Source organism: Perognathus longimembris, chromosome 7, assembly GCF_023159225.1.
Source record: "Perognathus longimembris pacificus isolate PPM17 chromosome 7, ASM2315922v1, whole genome shotgun sequence".
In the NCBI taxonomy this organism is placed as follows: Eukaryota; Metazoa; Chordata; class Mammalia; order Rodentia; family Heteromyidae; genus Perognathus; species Perognathus longimembris.
Genome location: NC_063167.1, coordinates 55,410,876 through 55,426,230, shown reverse-complemented (window position 1 = coordinate 55,426,230; position 15,355 = coordinate 55,410,876). Strand labels below are relative to the sequence as shown.

Here is a 15,355-nt window from a genome sequence, read left to right as displayed (position 1 = left end):
TTATGACAGGTTTTTTTTTTGTTCTGTTTTGTTTTTGTTTTTGGTAGTTAATTGGAGGTAAAAGTCTCATGGGCTTTCCTGCCAAGGCTGGCTTTGAAGTGAGATCTTCAAATTTTACCCTCCTGAGTAGGATTTACAGGCATGAGCCCCAGGTACTTGGCTTTTTTTTTTTTTTTTTTTTTTAGTTTTTATTAGCTGCTTTAAAAAAAATTAGTTTAAATCACTTACCCAGTAAGGGATTACATTGTTATATCTCCACACATATTTATACAGTATTTTTAGAGATAGGTTCTAGTGAAGTTTTCTGCCTGTGCTCGCCTGTAACTATCATCCTCTGGATGGTGGAGCCATCTTAGGAACTTCTACAATAGCTAGGATTACATGGATCTGCCACTTAGTGCCTGGCTAGTAGTCTATATTTAAAAATTTTATTTACAGTTCAGTTCACTTTTTGCAAAAAAATTCAATGTTTTAACACATGGACAAATGTTTGTTATTACAAACACAATACAGAATAGTTCTAATACCCTAAAGAATTCCTTCATGCTCTTGTTTTGTAATCAGATCATCCTCCCCTAAGTCCTAGCACCATGATACTGGGTTTCTATTGTTTTGCATTTTCCCAAAATGCCTTACAAATGAAACTGTACAGTATGTAGACTTCTGAAACAGGCTTCTTTCACTTAGCATAAAGTATTTGAAAATCAGTTGTATTATTGCATGTCTGAATAGTCTGTTTCTTTTCATTATCAAATTGTATTTCCTTGTATTAGTCACTGGTAATTCACTCATTGAGGGATTTTTGATTTGTTTCTAGTTTTTAGCAGTTATGAATAGTGCTGCTGTAAACATTGGTGTACAGATGTTTTTCTGAACCTAAGTTATATTTGTTTAGGATACATATACTGAGCTTTTTGTTCATTTTTATACTTACTATTTGACAAAAATGTCCAGTGTCTGTATTCCCACTAGCTATGAATGAGAATTTTACCTTTATGAAAAGGTAAAACTGGGGCTGGGTATGTGGCCTAGTGGTAGAGGGCTTGTCTAGCATGCTTGAAGCCCTGGGTTCGATTCCTCAGCACCACATATACAGAAAACGGCCAGAAGTGGCGCTGTGGCTCAAATGGTAGAGTGCTAGCCTTGAGCAAAAAGAAGCCAGGGACAGTGCCCTGAGTTCAAGCCCCAGGACTGGCAAAAAAAAGGTAAAACTTACAGGTTTATAGATCTCAGATCTTAGGGTTTTCTCAGATCTTAGCCTCCAGAATAGATAGGATTACATGTGTGAGCCATTAGTGCCTGGCTTCTTGTTATTCTTTTTTTTTAGCCAGTATTGGGGCCTTGGACTCAGGGCCTGAGCACTGTCCCTGGCTTCTTTTTGCTCAAGGCTAGCACTCTGCCACTTGAGCCACAGCGCCACTTCTGGCCATTTTCTGTATATGTGGTGCTTGGGAATTGAAACCAGGGCTTCATGTATATGAGGCAAGCACTCTTGCCACTAGGCCATATTCCTAGCCCTTTTTGTTATTCTTAATTCAAGATTTTCTTTATTTTCCCATTATGTATATTTATGATGGCTAAAAGCCATAGTAAAAAAAATAAAACCAGTTGAAACCTTATTTGAATGATTCATTGGTTTATTTAAAGGAATACTATTGAAAGGAATCTCAAACATTTTGTTAATGTTCTATGCTTCCTTTTCAATCCTAGCTCAGTCTGCATCTCCAAAGAGAAAAAAACAGCATAAGAAATACAGAAGTGTTATTTCAGACATATTTGATGGAACAATCATTAGCTCAGTACAGTGTCTGACTTGTGATAGGGTGAGTATAAGGGAATTACTATACACAGGAAGTTTCTGTCTAATGCTCTTAAAAAGTGATACAAAGAGTTTAATCTCTTTTCATTGCAGCTATTTGTACATTTTTTTGTGTCTGCATCAACATAAATTTGATTCTAGAAATAGGAAAAATTACTAAGTTCTTTATGTGTTTTGGTACATAGAGGTGAGAGATTGTTCTGCCATAAGAATTGGCAACACATGGATATTCTCCCTAGGCTGATGGGATTAGCATGCTGGCATGATGTTGCTGCTCACATGCTGAAGCAGTATATATGTATCTCTTAGATTTGGTTTTATTTGTACTATATAAGCATTTTCCTCTCTTAGACAAGAGCTTAGGTAAAAAGGTAGTGTCAGAATCATAGATTACAAGGTCATAAATTACAATGATCTTGATTTTTAAAGATAATGCATACATCCTTCAGAGTTTCTTGGCTTGTTGCTTTAGTGCAGTATTGAATATAGTTAATGAAAATGAAATAATGTTTCACAAAGAATTGAAAAGTAAGTTTTTAAGTGTTATGTTATAATCTTACATTCAAGGACATTCAGTAGGTTTATTTTAAAGTAGGTTATAAATGGTCCAGACAAATTCTCAGCTGCAGGTATTTGCTACCTGACATTTTTTTCTAAGACAGAGTATTATATAACCATGGTCTGGTAATATCTATCACCTGAAGACATTATCTTAGTTTATAAATACATGATGCTCACACAGTGAGATCACCTAAAGTCATATGATATCAGGTTCTATATACCCCTCCCCTTTCTAGTCAAAACTGTTATCAGCTTGTAGTCCTCCATCTATTCAGGAAGCTGGGGAAAAATGATTATTTGAGCTCAGAAATTTGACCAGCCTGAATAACATAGTGAGATTTAGACTACAAAAAAGGCCACCACTGGGCTGGGAATATGGCCTAGTGGTAGAGTGCTTTCCTCGAATACATGAAGTCCTGGGTTCGATTCCTCAGCACCACATGTATAGAAAAAAGTCAGAAGTGGCGCTGTGGCTCAAGTGGTAGAGTGCTAGCTTGAGCAGAAAGAAGCCAGGGACAGTGTTCAGGCCCTGAGTCCAAGCCCCAGGACTGGCAAAAAAAAAAAGCCACCACTGCCAACAAAGTAAGCACCCAGCAAACAAAAACTAAGAACTAATTTCCAAAAGAATTATATGATAGTTCTAAGGAGTCTGAATTTTGGGCTGCAGTAGTTAGCTCAATGGTAGATGATGCATATACAAGGCTCTGGAGTTTTATCCAAAGTACTCAACAAAGCCCCAAACAAGAATTTGGCCTTTAGGCAATCATGGCTGACTTAGGAATACCTAATGGTGCAATATCTCTGACTTTAATAGGGATGTTAGTGTCTACAGTACATGGTTTATGTGAAGATTAAATTTGGGATAGTGCCTTGGCCAGAGCAAATGTCTTTTTGCTAAAATAACTGTAAAAGCAGTTTGGTTTGTTTGCTTGTTTTTGCCTATTACAACTTGCTTTATTTTTCGGAGTCTAAAAATCTAACCTTTAAATGTTTGTGCTGGATTATTTTCCCCATTTTTAAAACACAAACCAATTGTAGGTATCTGTAACCCTCGAGACCTTTCAAGATCTCTCCTTGCCCATTCCTGGCAAGGAAGACCTTGCTAAGCTGCATTCATCCAGTCATCCAACTTCTATAGTCAAGGCAGGATCTTGTGGCGAAGCTTATGCTCCACAAGGGTGGATAGCATTTTTCATGGAATATGTGAAGAGGTATGTATATATTTCCTTTGTTTCCATTGATTGTTGAAGCTGCTGTTTCTGCTGTACTGGCAGAACACTTCCTTTTTTTTTCTGTCAATGATGTTTCAGGTTTGTTGTCTCATGTGTCCCTAGCTGGTTTTGGGGTCCAGTAGTAACCTTGCAAGATTGTCTTGCTGCCTTCTTTGCCAGAGATGAACTAAAAGGTAAGAAATGTAATCAGTCATATTTGTGGCTAATTGTAGGTGAATCTAAAGCTAAATATTAGAGCCACTTAAATAAAACTTGATCATAATGGTACAGTACCAGCATCTAACCTGCAGTAATACAAATGTAGTAGGATAAACATCCCAGAAGAATTGGTACAGATTCCTATAGTACGGTGCTATGCATAATTTTTATTGTTGGTTTTTGTTTTTGTGGGGCTGGGAAGGAAAATGTCTTAAAATGGTTCTGGCATACAAAGAAGTGAAACCATAACCAAAATAATGGACTTGTATAACTTGAATTGTCTGTGAAGTCTTTCTTACCATTGGCATTTAGTCTTTTTGTGTGTTCAGCACATTCCTTGGATACATGACAGGCCATTAGTGAATTTTGTCCAGTAAGTCAATGAAAAGAGTATCATTTTAAGTTGGCTTTCAAGCTTAAAAGTAGAGGGAGGAGAAGGATGTTTTAGTTAAGGAATACATGAACTGATTTATGAGCAGAGACTAAAATAGTGAACCTTTCTTCCACTGTTATGATGTCATATAAAATCAAAGTAATGCAAAAGCAATAGAAGACAATTTGTAGTTACTTTAAGAAAAATAACTAGATCTGTTCTATTTGCAGGTGACAATATGTACAGTTGTGAAAAATGCAAAAAGTAAGTGACATGGACAATGATTTTAATTTCATATTTTAGATTTTTCTTGGCTTTTTGAGTTGGGCACATTATACTTGACAGTGTTTAGAAAAATGTTGGCCAGAAAGCTTTAGTTAATCTGTAAAACAAATTTTAAGGTGAAAACTTAATAGGCTTATGTAAGATGTTAAAGGGAAGTCCCCCCCCCCCCAAAATCTGGGACTTGAACTTGGCCCTGGGTGTTGTCCCTGAGCTTTTTTGCACAAGGCTAGCTCTGCCACTTGAGCCACAAGTTCTACTTCCTACTTTTTTTTTTTTTGGCGGTTTAATGAAGATAAGAGTCTCTTGGACTTTCATGCCTAAGCTGGCTTTGAACTATAATCCTTAGATCTCAGCTTCCTGTGTAGTTAGGATTATAGGTGGAAACCACTAGCGCCCTACTAAAGGTTAATTATATATTTTGAGGAATGAAATAAGTATGTGAGTTAGCATTAAACATTTTCTAAAATAAGGCAACATTTTCTTCTGGATTGCCATTTTATTGTTTGTTTTTTTGTTTTTTTGCCAGTCCTGGGGCCTGGACTCAGGGTCTAAGTACTGTCCCTGGCTTCTTTTTGCTCAAGGCTAGCACTCTGCCACTTGAGCCACAGTGCCACTTCTGGCCGTTTTCTATATATGTGGTGCTGGGGAATTGAACTCAGGGCTTCATGTATATGAGGCAAGCACTCTTGCCGCTAGGCCATATTCCCAGTCCTGGATTGCCATTTTAAAAGCCAGATGTAAAGGTGCATTCAGAAATGTAGGCCAACTTTGATGTTATCTGCTATTAACAATGGCAGAGTAACACAGTTATCCCTGAGTCTGTTTTTTTTTTTTTTTTTTTTTGGCCAGTCCTGGGCCTTGGACTCAGGGCCTGAGCACTGTCCCTGGCTTCTTCCCACTCAAGGCTAGCACTCTGCCTCTTGAGCCACAGCGCCGCTTCTGGCCGTTTTTTCTGTATATGTGGTGCTGGGGAATCGAACCTAGGGCCTCGTGTATCCGAGGCAGGCACTCTTGCCACTAGGCTATATCCCCAGCCCCCTGAGTCTGTTTATATATACTACCAGCTGCCTTTTTCTATTTTGTAATACATTTAGATTTTTAACTTCATATAGTGGTCAGAACAATTATTAGAGACTTGGTAAAGCAAATATTTTTCTTTCTTATTCTTTTTTGGCCAGTCCTGGGCCTTGGACTCAGGGCCTGAGCACTGTCCCTGGCTTCTTCCCGCTCAAGGCTAGCACTCTGCCACCTGAGCCACAAGCGCCCCTTCTGGCCGTTTTCCATACATGTGGTGCTGGGGAATCAAACGGAGAGCTTCATGTGTAGGAGGCAAGTGCTCTTGCCACTAGGCCATATTCACAGCCCTCAAATATTTTTGAGAGAGAAGGAATTGGAAAATTTTTCTGGATCTGTTACAGAAAAATAATGACCTAATAAAATCTTACTATTGTAGCCTTTGGGTGCTTGGCAAGTAACTCCAGGGAAATCTTGCTCTGCAACGATTCGTTTTTATTACAGAAAGGAATACTATACTCTTTGGTCAATAATGATTTTTATTTAAAAACAACGTGTTGGCTTTTTAAAATTTGTTTTTCTTTTCTTTTTTCTTTTCTTTTTTTTTTTGGCAGTCCTGGGCCTGGAACTCAGGGCCTGAGCACTGTCCCTGGCTTCTTTTTTGCTCAAGGCTAGCACTCTGCCACTTGAGCCACACTGCCACTTCTGGCCATTTTCTATATATGTGGTGCTGAGGAATAGAACCCAGAGCTTCATGTATACGAGGAAAGCACTCTTGCCACTAGGCCATATCCCCAGCCCTCAAATTTGTGTTTATTTGCTATTTTATTAAGCAAACTTGTGTTTAGGAAAGATTTTATTTTTGAAGCCTATTGGAGAGCTGAAGGAGGAGATGGCCTAGAGATAGATCCTTCCTATTTAGTTAGTTAGTATTGATCCTGCGGCTTGAACTCAGGGCCTGGGTGCTGCCCATGAGCTCTACCACTTTGAGCCACAGCTATATTTCCAGGTCCCCCTCCCCCCTTTTTGGTGGTAAATTGGTGATAAGAGTCTTACTGGTTTTCTTGCCTAGGCTGGCTTTGAACCATGATTCTCAGAACTCCCAGCTGCATGATAGGATTATAGGTACGAGCCACTGATGCCTAGCAAATCTTTCCTTCTAAAGCCAAACAGTCTAGGGTAAAGAACATAGTGAAGCTGTGTGCTGGTGGCTCAAGTCTGTAATTTTCACTACTTGAGATCTGAAGATTGTGGTTCAAAGCCAGCTTCGGCAGAAAAGTCCATGAGACTCTTGAAGCAACAAAAAGTCAGAAGGAGAGGTGGGCTCCAGTGATAAAGAGCCAGCCTTGAGCCCAAAAGCCAAGTGAGTTCAAAAGCCTTGAGTTCAAGACCCACTTTTTGCAGAAAAACAAAATCCAAAATAGAGACCTATTATGTGTATGTTAATACTGATTATCATTAACAATCAGCCTTATATAAAGTTTCCCCCTCATGTTGAAGAATAAAAAATTCAAAGCCAACTGTAGTAATTGACTCAGCAGACTAAGGCATGAAGGTTATGAGTTTGAGACTATTTGGGCTACATAGTAGCAAAACTTTCTGTTAAAAACAACAAATTTAATTAGTTAATTAATTCATTCTTTGATTCTAGCCAGTACCCAGGCTTAAACTCAGGACTTTGCAGTCACTTAGCTCTCTTACTTGGCTGGCACTCTGCCCTATCCCCCCCCCAATAGTTTTGTATTAGTTGTAATTTTGTTTTACGTTGTTTTACTTAATATATAGATGGGATAAAAGCATAGCCAGATCATAAACAGTAGAATATTTGCTTTAACTTTATTTCCATCAAGGAATTACAAAATTTTTAAGTTTTTATACTGTTGTCTTGGCTTCAGCTAATTTTCACAATGGTATTCCAGTGTTTGTATTATTAGGATATTTAGTGCATAAATATATAATCTAATTTAGTTGGGGACATTTAGTCTGATGCCTTTTATCTTCATATTTTCTAAAATATTTTTATGGTATATTTAAATTTACTAAATCTTTCTGTAGATTCATTCTTTTTTTTGTTTTTGTTTTTTACCCTTAGATTGAGGAATGGAGTAAAGTTTTGTAAGGTACAAAAGTTTCCTGAGGTATGAGAGCTTCATTTAACTCATTTCTTTAAAGTAATAAAGCATTAATATAACACCATGTAACAAATGCTCTTTGCATGATTGAAGAATAGAGTGCTCTTCACAGTGTACTATACTGGACATGATGTAATCAGTCTTTATAGTATATTGCCAGGTGTAAACTATAAAATTAGAAAAGCAAGGAAGAACTTAGGAAGAAGCAAGTTTTACCATTTCCACAATAAGCATCTCTAAGATTGGGTTATAACTGGAGGCTGATAGTTGGCCTTGGCAATTCAAAGTAAATGTTTAATAGGTCCCTTCCAAGGGTATAAACTAAATAAAATAGTTTTTTCAGTAAAATGTTAAACAACTATTCATTATTTTGTAATTTTATTTTGATTGAGCATCTCAATTTCTTGTTGTAGAATAAAAATCCTAATGTGCCATTTTTTACCAATTGGAATTCTTTTGGTCTTTTGTAATGACAAGCTACACTTTTAAATTTTACTGTCTTGTAGATTTTATGTATTCACCTTAAAAGATTCAGACATGAGCTGATGTTTTCCACCAAAATCAGCACCCATGTTTCATTTCCACTAGAAGGTCTAGATCTTCAGCCATTTCTTGCTAAGGACAGTCCAGCTCAGATTGTGACATATGATCTTCTGTCAGTTATCTGTCATCATGGGACTGCTAGTAGTAAGTATAGTTTTTATATTTGTCCTTAGATAAAAAATACATACTGGAATTGATTTCTTAAATAAAACCTGTTTGGGCTGGGGATATGGCCTTGTGGCAAGAGTGCTTGCCTTGTATACATGAAGCCCTGGGTTCAATCCCCCAGCACCACATATACAGAAAATGGCCAGAAGTGGCGCTGTGGCTCAAGTGGCAGAGTGCTAGCCTTGAGCAAAAAGAAGCCAAGGGCAGTGCTCAGGCCCTGAGGCCCCAGGACTGGCAAACCACCCCCCCCCCAAAAAAACAAAAACAAAAACAAAAACAAAACAACTGTTTGACCAAAATAAGAATTAATGAAGGTTTTACTTTAGGTTATTAAAATTATGGCAAACTACAGTTCATTGTGTCTTTAAGAGGCTAAAGTCGGCAATAGGAATGTGGCTTAATGGTAGAGAGCTTGCCTAGCATGCATGAAGCCCCAGGTTTGATTCCTCAGTACCACATAAACAGAAAAAGCCAGAAGTGGCACTATGGCTCGTGATAGAGTGCTAGCCTTGAGCAAAAGAAGCTCAGGAACAGTGCCCAGGCCCTGAGTTCAAGCCCCAGGACAAGCCAAAAAGTGGGAGGAGTGGGGGAGGCTAAAGTAGGAAATTGTAAGTTCCAGAGCAGTTTGTTCTAGATTAACAAAACCCTGTCCCTTGTCTTTAAAAGAAAACTATTTAAGTATGTGGTATGAAGATACATAGTGGGAAAAAAAAGTGCAGTACTTGTTGTATGTTAGCTGCTGTATTAGGCACTGAGGATACAAAAAGTTTATTCTTGGTTAATTTGTGTTACTGTAATTGTTTCTTTTCTTACAGGTGGGCACTATATAGCCTATTGCCGAAACAACTTAAATAACTTATGGTATGAATTTGATGATCAGAGTGTTACTGAGGTTTCAGAATCTACTGTCCAAAATGCTGAAGCTTATGTTCTTTTCTATAGGTAATAGAAAAAACTATCTCACAGGCTTGCTGCTTTACAAATAATGAAAGAACATTTCCCTAAGTTATTAGTGACTTCTAAGACTTTCATATAGATTGCTGAGTAAAGATTACAATTTTTTTTTCCCCAATCCTGGGGCTTGGACTCAGGGCCTGAGTACTATTCCTCGCTTGTTTTTGCTCAAGGCTACAACTCTACCTCTTGAGCCACAGGGGGACTTCCAGCTTTTTCTATTTATGTGGTGCTGAGCAATCAAACCCAGGGATTTGTGCATGCTAGGCAAGCACTGTACCGCTAAACCACATTCCCAGCCCTACAAATTATTTTAATCAAGAAAATAAAATAGTTTGTTTTTTTTAAACAAGAAGAACCTTTTTTTTTTTTTGCCAGTCCTTGGCTTGGACTCAGGACCTGAGCACTGTCCCTGGCTTCTTTTTGCTCAAGGCTAGCACTTGGCCTCTTGAGCCACAGCGCCACTTCTGGCCATTTTGCATATATGTGGTGTGTTGGGGAATTGAACCCAGGGCTTCATGTGTATGAAGCAAGCACTCTTGCCACTAGGCCATATTCCCAGCCCCTAATTAAATAGTATTAAAGGTCATCTTTAGAATGGTTTTCAGAAAACGTTAAATCATAGGAAAGCCAAAAGGACATTTTGTTTTATAAAGATTGGTTCTAGAAGTCAGGAAAGTAGAGACGTAGCTCAAGCCCAGAGTAGAGCCCAGCTTTCAAGTTGTAAAAGCTACATAAGAGCATGAAGCCCTGAGTTCAAGACCTAGTATGTGGGTGTACATGTGACCCCATCCCCTTTCTCTCTCCATGACTTTGCTGGGTGCTGGTGGCTCAACCTCTAACTAGAGCTGAGGATCACAGTTTTCAAAGCCAGTTTGGGCAGGAATGTCTATAAGGGTCTTATTTCCAATTAACACCATGCCTAGTTGTTTAAGTCCTAGGACTGGCACCAAAACAACAACAACAACAACAACAACAACAACAACAACAAAGTGACAGTGGACTTAAAGACCAGATTTCTTTCTACAAGTTTGTGTTACTACAAACTTTTTTGGGAGGAGGGGAATTTTTCAGTATGTTATGAAATAAATATTTCCATGAAAGAAATAGGAACATCAATTATTTAGCATGAATATATTAACAAATATTTGAATTTCTACCATGTCTCAGTAGTTATGTGGACACCAATAGTTCAGATATATTATCATCTCTAGAAGTATACAGTATATTTGAGTAGTGGTACAAAGACTATTTCTCTTGAAATTCCCAAGGACTGGTATAAGTCATAGTATCAGTGTGTGTATTAAGAGGAAAACTCTGTCTGATGTAAAGTATGCATAGTGAACTTAATGTATCATTGTCCTTAACAGGAAAAGCAGTGAAGAGGCACAAAAAGAGAGGCGAAGGATATCAAACTTGTTGAACATAATGGAGCCAAGCCTCCTTCAGTTTTATATTTCTCGACAGTGGCTAAATAAATTTAAGACCTTTGCGGAACCTGGCCCTATTTCAAATAATGATTTTCTGTGTATTCATGGAGGTAAGAAATCCTGTCCTAGAAAGTAGTGGAATGTTTTGTTAATTTGCAAATTAGGAAAGACATTTTCCTAACCATTTTCTCTTCCATTTCTCAGTTTGTAGTCCACCTGAATTTATTTCATTCCATATGGCTCCAGAAATAAGCCATATATGCCCTTCTTTTTCATCACTCCCTGCTCTACCTTTCCTTTCTTGTCTTTTTCTTTTCTTCTTCCTCCTCCTCCTCCTCCTCCCTCCTCCCTCCTCCCTCCTCCCTCCTCCCTCCTCCCTCCTTCCTCTCCTCCTTCCTCCTCCCTCCGTCCTCCTTCCTTCCTCCTCCTCTTCCTTCTTCTTTCTTCTTTCTTCTTCCTGGTCCTGGGCCTTGGACTTAGGGCCTGAGCACTGTCCCGGGCTTCTTTTTGCTCAAGGCTAGCACTCTGCCACTTGAGCCACAGTGCCACTTTTGGCTGTTTTCTATATATGTGGTGCTGGGGAATCGAACCCAGAGCTTCATGTGTAGGAGGCAAGCGCTTTTGCCACTAGGCCATATTCCCAGCCCTAATTTTTTTTTTCTTGACAAGATCTCACTGTATCCCATGTTTGACCTCAAACTCCTGATCCTGTCTCAGCTTCCTGAGTGCTGGGATTATAAATTACTGTCACTGTATTTGACTTAGCCTTATCTTTGTTTGTTTCCTTCCTGGGCTTGAGCTCAGGGCCTGGGCACTGTCCCTGAGCTTCTTTTGCTCAAGGCTAGCACTCTACCACCTGAGCTGCAGTGCCACTTCTGACTTTTTCTGTGTATGTGGTACTGAGGAATTGAACCTAGGGCTTCATGCATGCTAGGCAAGCACTTTACCACTAAGCCACATTCCCGACCTTACCTTTGTGATCATAGGCATAGAGGCTATACTTAATATACTCCCTTTATTGAATATATAATTATTGAGTACCTGTTTGAAACACTGTGCTTGCTAAGTAGTCTAAGGATGTCAGAGATCTTATTTCTGTTGTTTAATCATTAATTTCATTATAGAATCAGATATTGATAGCTAATTACAGTATAGCAAATCTTCTGTAAACTCACCATTTTTCAGCTATCATCTACAGCTCTTGTTCATATCCTTTTTGTCTGAATGAGTAAATTGCTCTTGGGCCAAGTGTAGTGTGGTATGTCTGCAATCCCAGTTACTTGGGAGGCAGATATTGGATTACAATTTGGGTAAAAGTTAGCATTACCCTATTTCATTCTGAGTACAGTGGTCATGCCTGTAATATCAACTACTTGGGAGGCATAGATAGGAGGACTGTGGTCAGGCTGTCCCCCGCTAAAAATACCAGATGACATCTAAAAAATAACTAAAACAAATAGAGCTGGGGGTGCAGCTCAAGTGGTATAGTGCATGCCCAGCAAGTGCAAGACTCAGTTCAAACTGTAGTACTATCAAAAAAGGAAAAAAGGCCAGGCATAGTGGCTCATGCCTGTAACTCTAGCTACTCAGGAGGCCTCCAGTTAACCACCAGAAAACTGGAAGTGGAGCTGTGGCTCTTTTGCTTGAGGCTAGTGCTCTATCACTTCAAGTGATAGAGCACTAGCCTCAAGCAAAAGAGCGAGAGGCCAGAGGCCAGTGCCCAGGCCCTGAGTTCAGGCTACACACACACACACACACACACACACACAGTTTGAGATTTAACAAGAAAGCTTTATGTTAGTTTTATGTAACTTTTGCCTTGTGATTGGCCATGTTAATGTTCTTCCTATAATAATAGGACTTTTGTATGTACTGTGACCATTGTAGTTGAAGACTCAGTATTTATAAAATTTTTCTTCCTTGATGGTACTGGGGCTTTGCACTTGTTAGGCTGGTGCTATGCATCTAGTCCAGTTTTTTGTGTTTTTTTTTTTTTAACTGGTTAATTGGTGATAAAGGGTCTTGAGGACTTTTTTGCCCTGGCAAGCTCTGAGTCACAATTTTCAGATCTCGGCCTTGTTAAAGTAGGTAGGATTATAAGCCACTAGAGCTTGGTTTTATAAACTTTTAAATGGGGGTTAATGGCTGGCCAAACATTATTTTTAAACCACTTCTTCAGAAATGGAAAGAAGAAATAATTTTTGGTGATTATTTTTCCTAAAGATGCGCATATACCTTGAAGCCCATGTTACGTTGTTTTGTTTCTCATTTTGGTGGTGCTAGAGATCGAATCAGAACCTTGTGCAAATTAAGTATGTGCTCTACCACTAAGTTACATCCATAAGCACATATATATACTGGGTTTTTTTTTTGTGGTTGTTTAGGATATTCCTATCTCTTACGATTTCACTACAAAGGTAACTAACAAGAATTTCAAGCCAGGCAAGGAAATATCACCTGTGGAGACTCCATCTCCAAAATAACCAACAAAAAGTCAAATGAGAGCATTAGATCCTAACTTTAAGCTATGGTATTGGTGCAGAAAGAAAAAAAATGAATTTATGGATTGGGGATGTAGCTCATTGGTAGAGTTGCTTACTCAGTATATGCAAAGCCCTGGGTTCCTTCCCCAGCACAGCAGAGCAAACATACAGTTTAATCCTTGAAAGTAATATGAAGAATGAGTCAAACCTGTCTAAATTTATTTTTAGGTGTTCCTCCACGGAAGGCTAGTTATATTGAGGACTTGGTTTTGATGTTACCTCAGAACATTTGGGATAACCTATATAGCAGGTTTGTTTTTAAGATTAAATAATACAGTGTGGTGAAAACCAGTTAAAGTGGTTGGGGTGGGGATTGGATTATTTCATAGATAATTCTTGTGTTGTATGTTCTTATTTATTCATTCTGAAATGTAGCTAGTATGGCTCTAGTCTAGCTTATCCTAATTTTTATATCCTGTTTTTCTGTAAAGATATACTGTAATGCTTAACTTCACCTTGTTTAAAATATGTCACATACCCCAATAAAATCGTACATTATAATCTGGGTGCTGATAGCGCATGCTGTAATCTTAGCTACTTAGGAGGCTGAGATCTGAGGATTGCAGTTCAAAGCCAGCCTGGCCAGGAAAGTGGCACTGTGGCTGAAGATGGTAGAGGTCTAGCCTTGAGCTGAAGAGCTCGTGACAGTGCCCAGACCTAGAGTTCAAGCCCCATGACTGACAAAAAAAAAACAAAAACCAAAAAAACCAACTTACATTATAGGAATATTCTCCAATATGAATAATCTTACTCCTTAATTTTTAAATTTTATTTTAAAATGTCTGTACCATAATTTGTCTATTTTTTTTTTTTTTTTTTTTGGCCGTCCTGGCCCTTGGACTCAGGGCCTGAGCACTGTCCCTGGCTTCTTCCGCTCAAGGCCAGCACTCTGCCACCTGAGCCACAGCGCCCCTTCTGGCCGTTTTCCATATATGTGGTGCTGGGGAATCGAACTGAGAGCTTCATGTGTAGGAGGCAAGCACTCTTGCCACTAGGCCATATTCCCAGCCCCTTGTCTAATTTTTTTCCCCTGTGCTAGGGTTGAAGTCAGCTTCACACTTGCATGGATTGCTTGCTTGGCTGGTACTCTACCACTTGAACCATGTTTCAGCCTTTCTTTTTAGCTGGCTTTTCTGGAGATAAGTCTCTCAGACGTTTTTGCCCAGTCTGACCTTGAGCCATGATGCTCTGAATCCTAGCCTCCTGAGTAGCTAGTATTATAAGTATGAGCTACACTAAATATTAAAAATATATGCCTTGACTAGGTGCTAGTGGTTCATATCTGTAATCCTAGTTAGTAGGCTGAGATCTAAAGATTGTGGCTCAAAGACAGCCTGTAGAGTGACAGCCTTGAGTAAAGCAGCTCAGGTCCCAAGACTCACACCAAAAATAAATAAATAAATGAATAAATACATACATACATACATATCCTACCTACTTGAGAGGAGATAAGATTGTTGGGATCATGGTTTGAGGCCAGCTCTAGCAGAAAAGAGTTTGAGAGACCTTTCTCAATGAAGAATTGGATGAAGTAGTGTACAGGTACACATTAACTTAGCTTAATATAGGTAGATTGCACCCAGGTTTGAACGTAAGCAGTAATAGAGACTCTAAAATAGCAAGGAGAAAACCAGGGTTGGTGTGGCTCATCCCACTTAATAAGCCCACTGAGACATTGAGACACAAAATCCCAATACTACTAAGCAAACAAACAAAAAACAAGTCTTGCATGCTTCTTAACTGAGAGACCTGAGGAAAGCCTTTATCTGATAAAAACTTGAATGTGATTGTTTTGTTACTGTGATTTAAACATTGTACACTTTTTTTTTTTTTGCCAGTCGGGGGCTTGAACTCAGGGCCTGAGCACTGTCCCTGGCCTCTTTTTGCTCAAGGCTAGCACTCTGTCACTTGAGCCACCGCGCCACTTCTGGCCATTTTCTATATCTGGTGCTGAGGAATCGAACCCAGGGCTTCATGTATACGAGGCAAGCACTCCTGCCACTAGGCCATATTACCAGCCCTGTATACTAATTTTAGAAAATTACTTTTTCTTTGTTGTTTCTACCATTTGTAGCAGATGTTTCTGTAAGGGAAGAAATGTAG

General features: G+C 38.9%; 1 protein-coding gene across 5 annotated transcripts in view; it reads left to right on the top strand.

Moving 5' to 3' along the window:
- Window positions 1–15,355, top strand: part of Usp33 (ubiquitin specific peptidase 33) — a 66,166-nt gene that overhangs the window by 33,941 nt on the left and 16,870 nt on the right. For 4 of the 5 annotated variants that reach the window (XM_048351616.1, XM_048351612.1, XM_048351613.1 and 1 more), the window contains 9 exons: window positions 1,711–1,823; window positions 3,419–3,591; window positions 3,691–3,785; window positions 4,414–4,447; window positions 7,575–7,620; window positions 8,121–8,301; window positions 9,141–9,267; window positions 10,650–10,819; window positions 13,421–13,502. In XM_048351616.1, the coding sequence (XP_048207573.1) occupies window positions 1,711–1,823; window positions 3,419–3,591; window positions 3,691–3,785; window positions 4,414–4,447; window positions 7,575–7,620; window positions 8,121–8,301; window positions 9,141–9,267; window positions 10,650–10,819; window positions 13,421–13,502 (1,021 nt within the window). The remainder of the gene's footprint in view (window positions 1–1,710; window positions 1,824–3,418; window positions 3,592–3,690; window positions 3,786–4,413; window positions 4,448–7,574; window positions 7,621–8,120; window positions 8,302–9,140; window positions 9,268–10,649; window positions 10,820–13,420; window positions 13,503–15,355) is intronic. The other variant, XM_048351617.1, reaches the window with a different exon arrangement.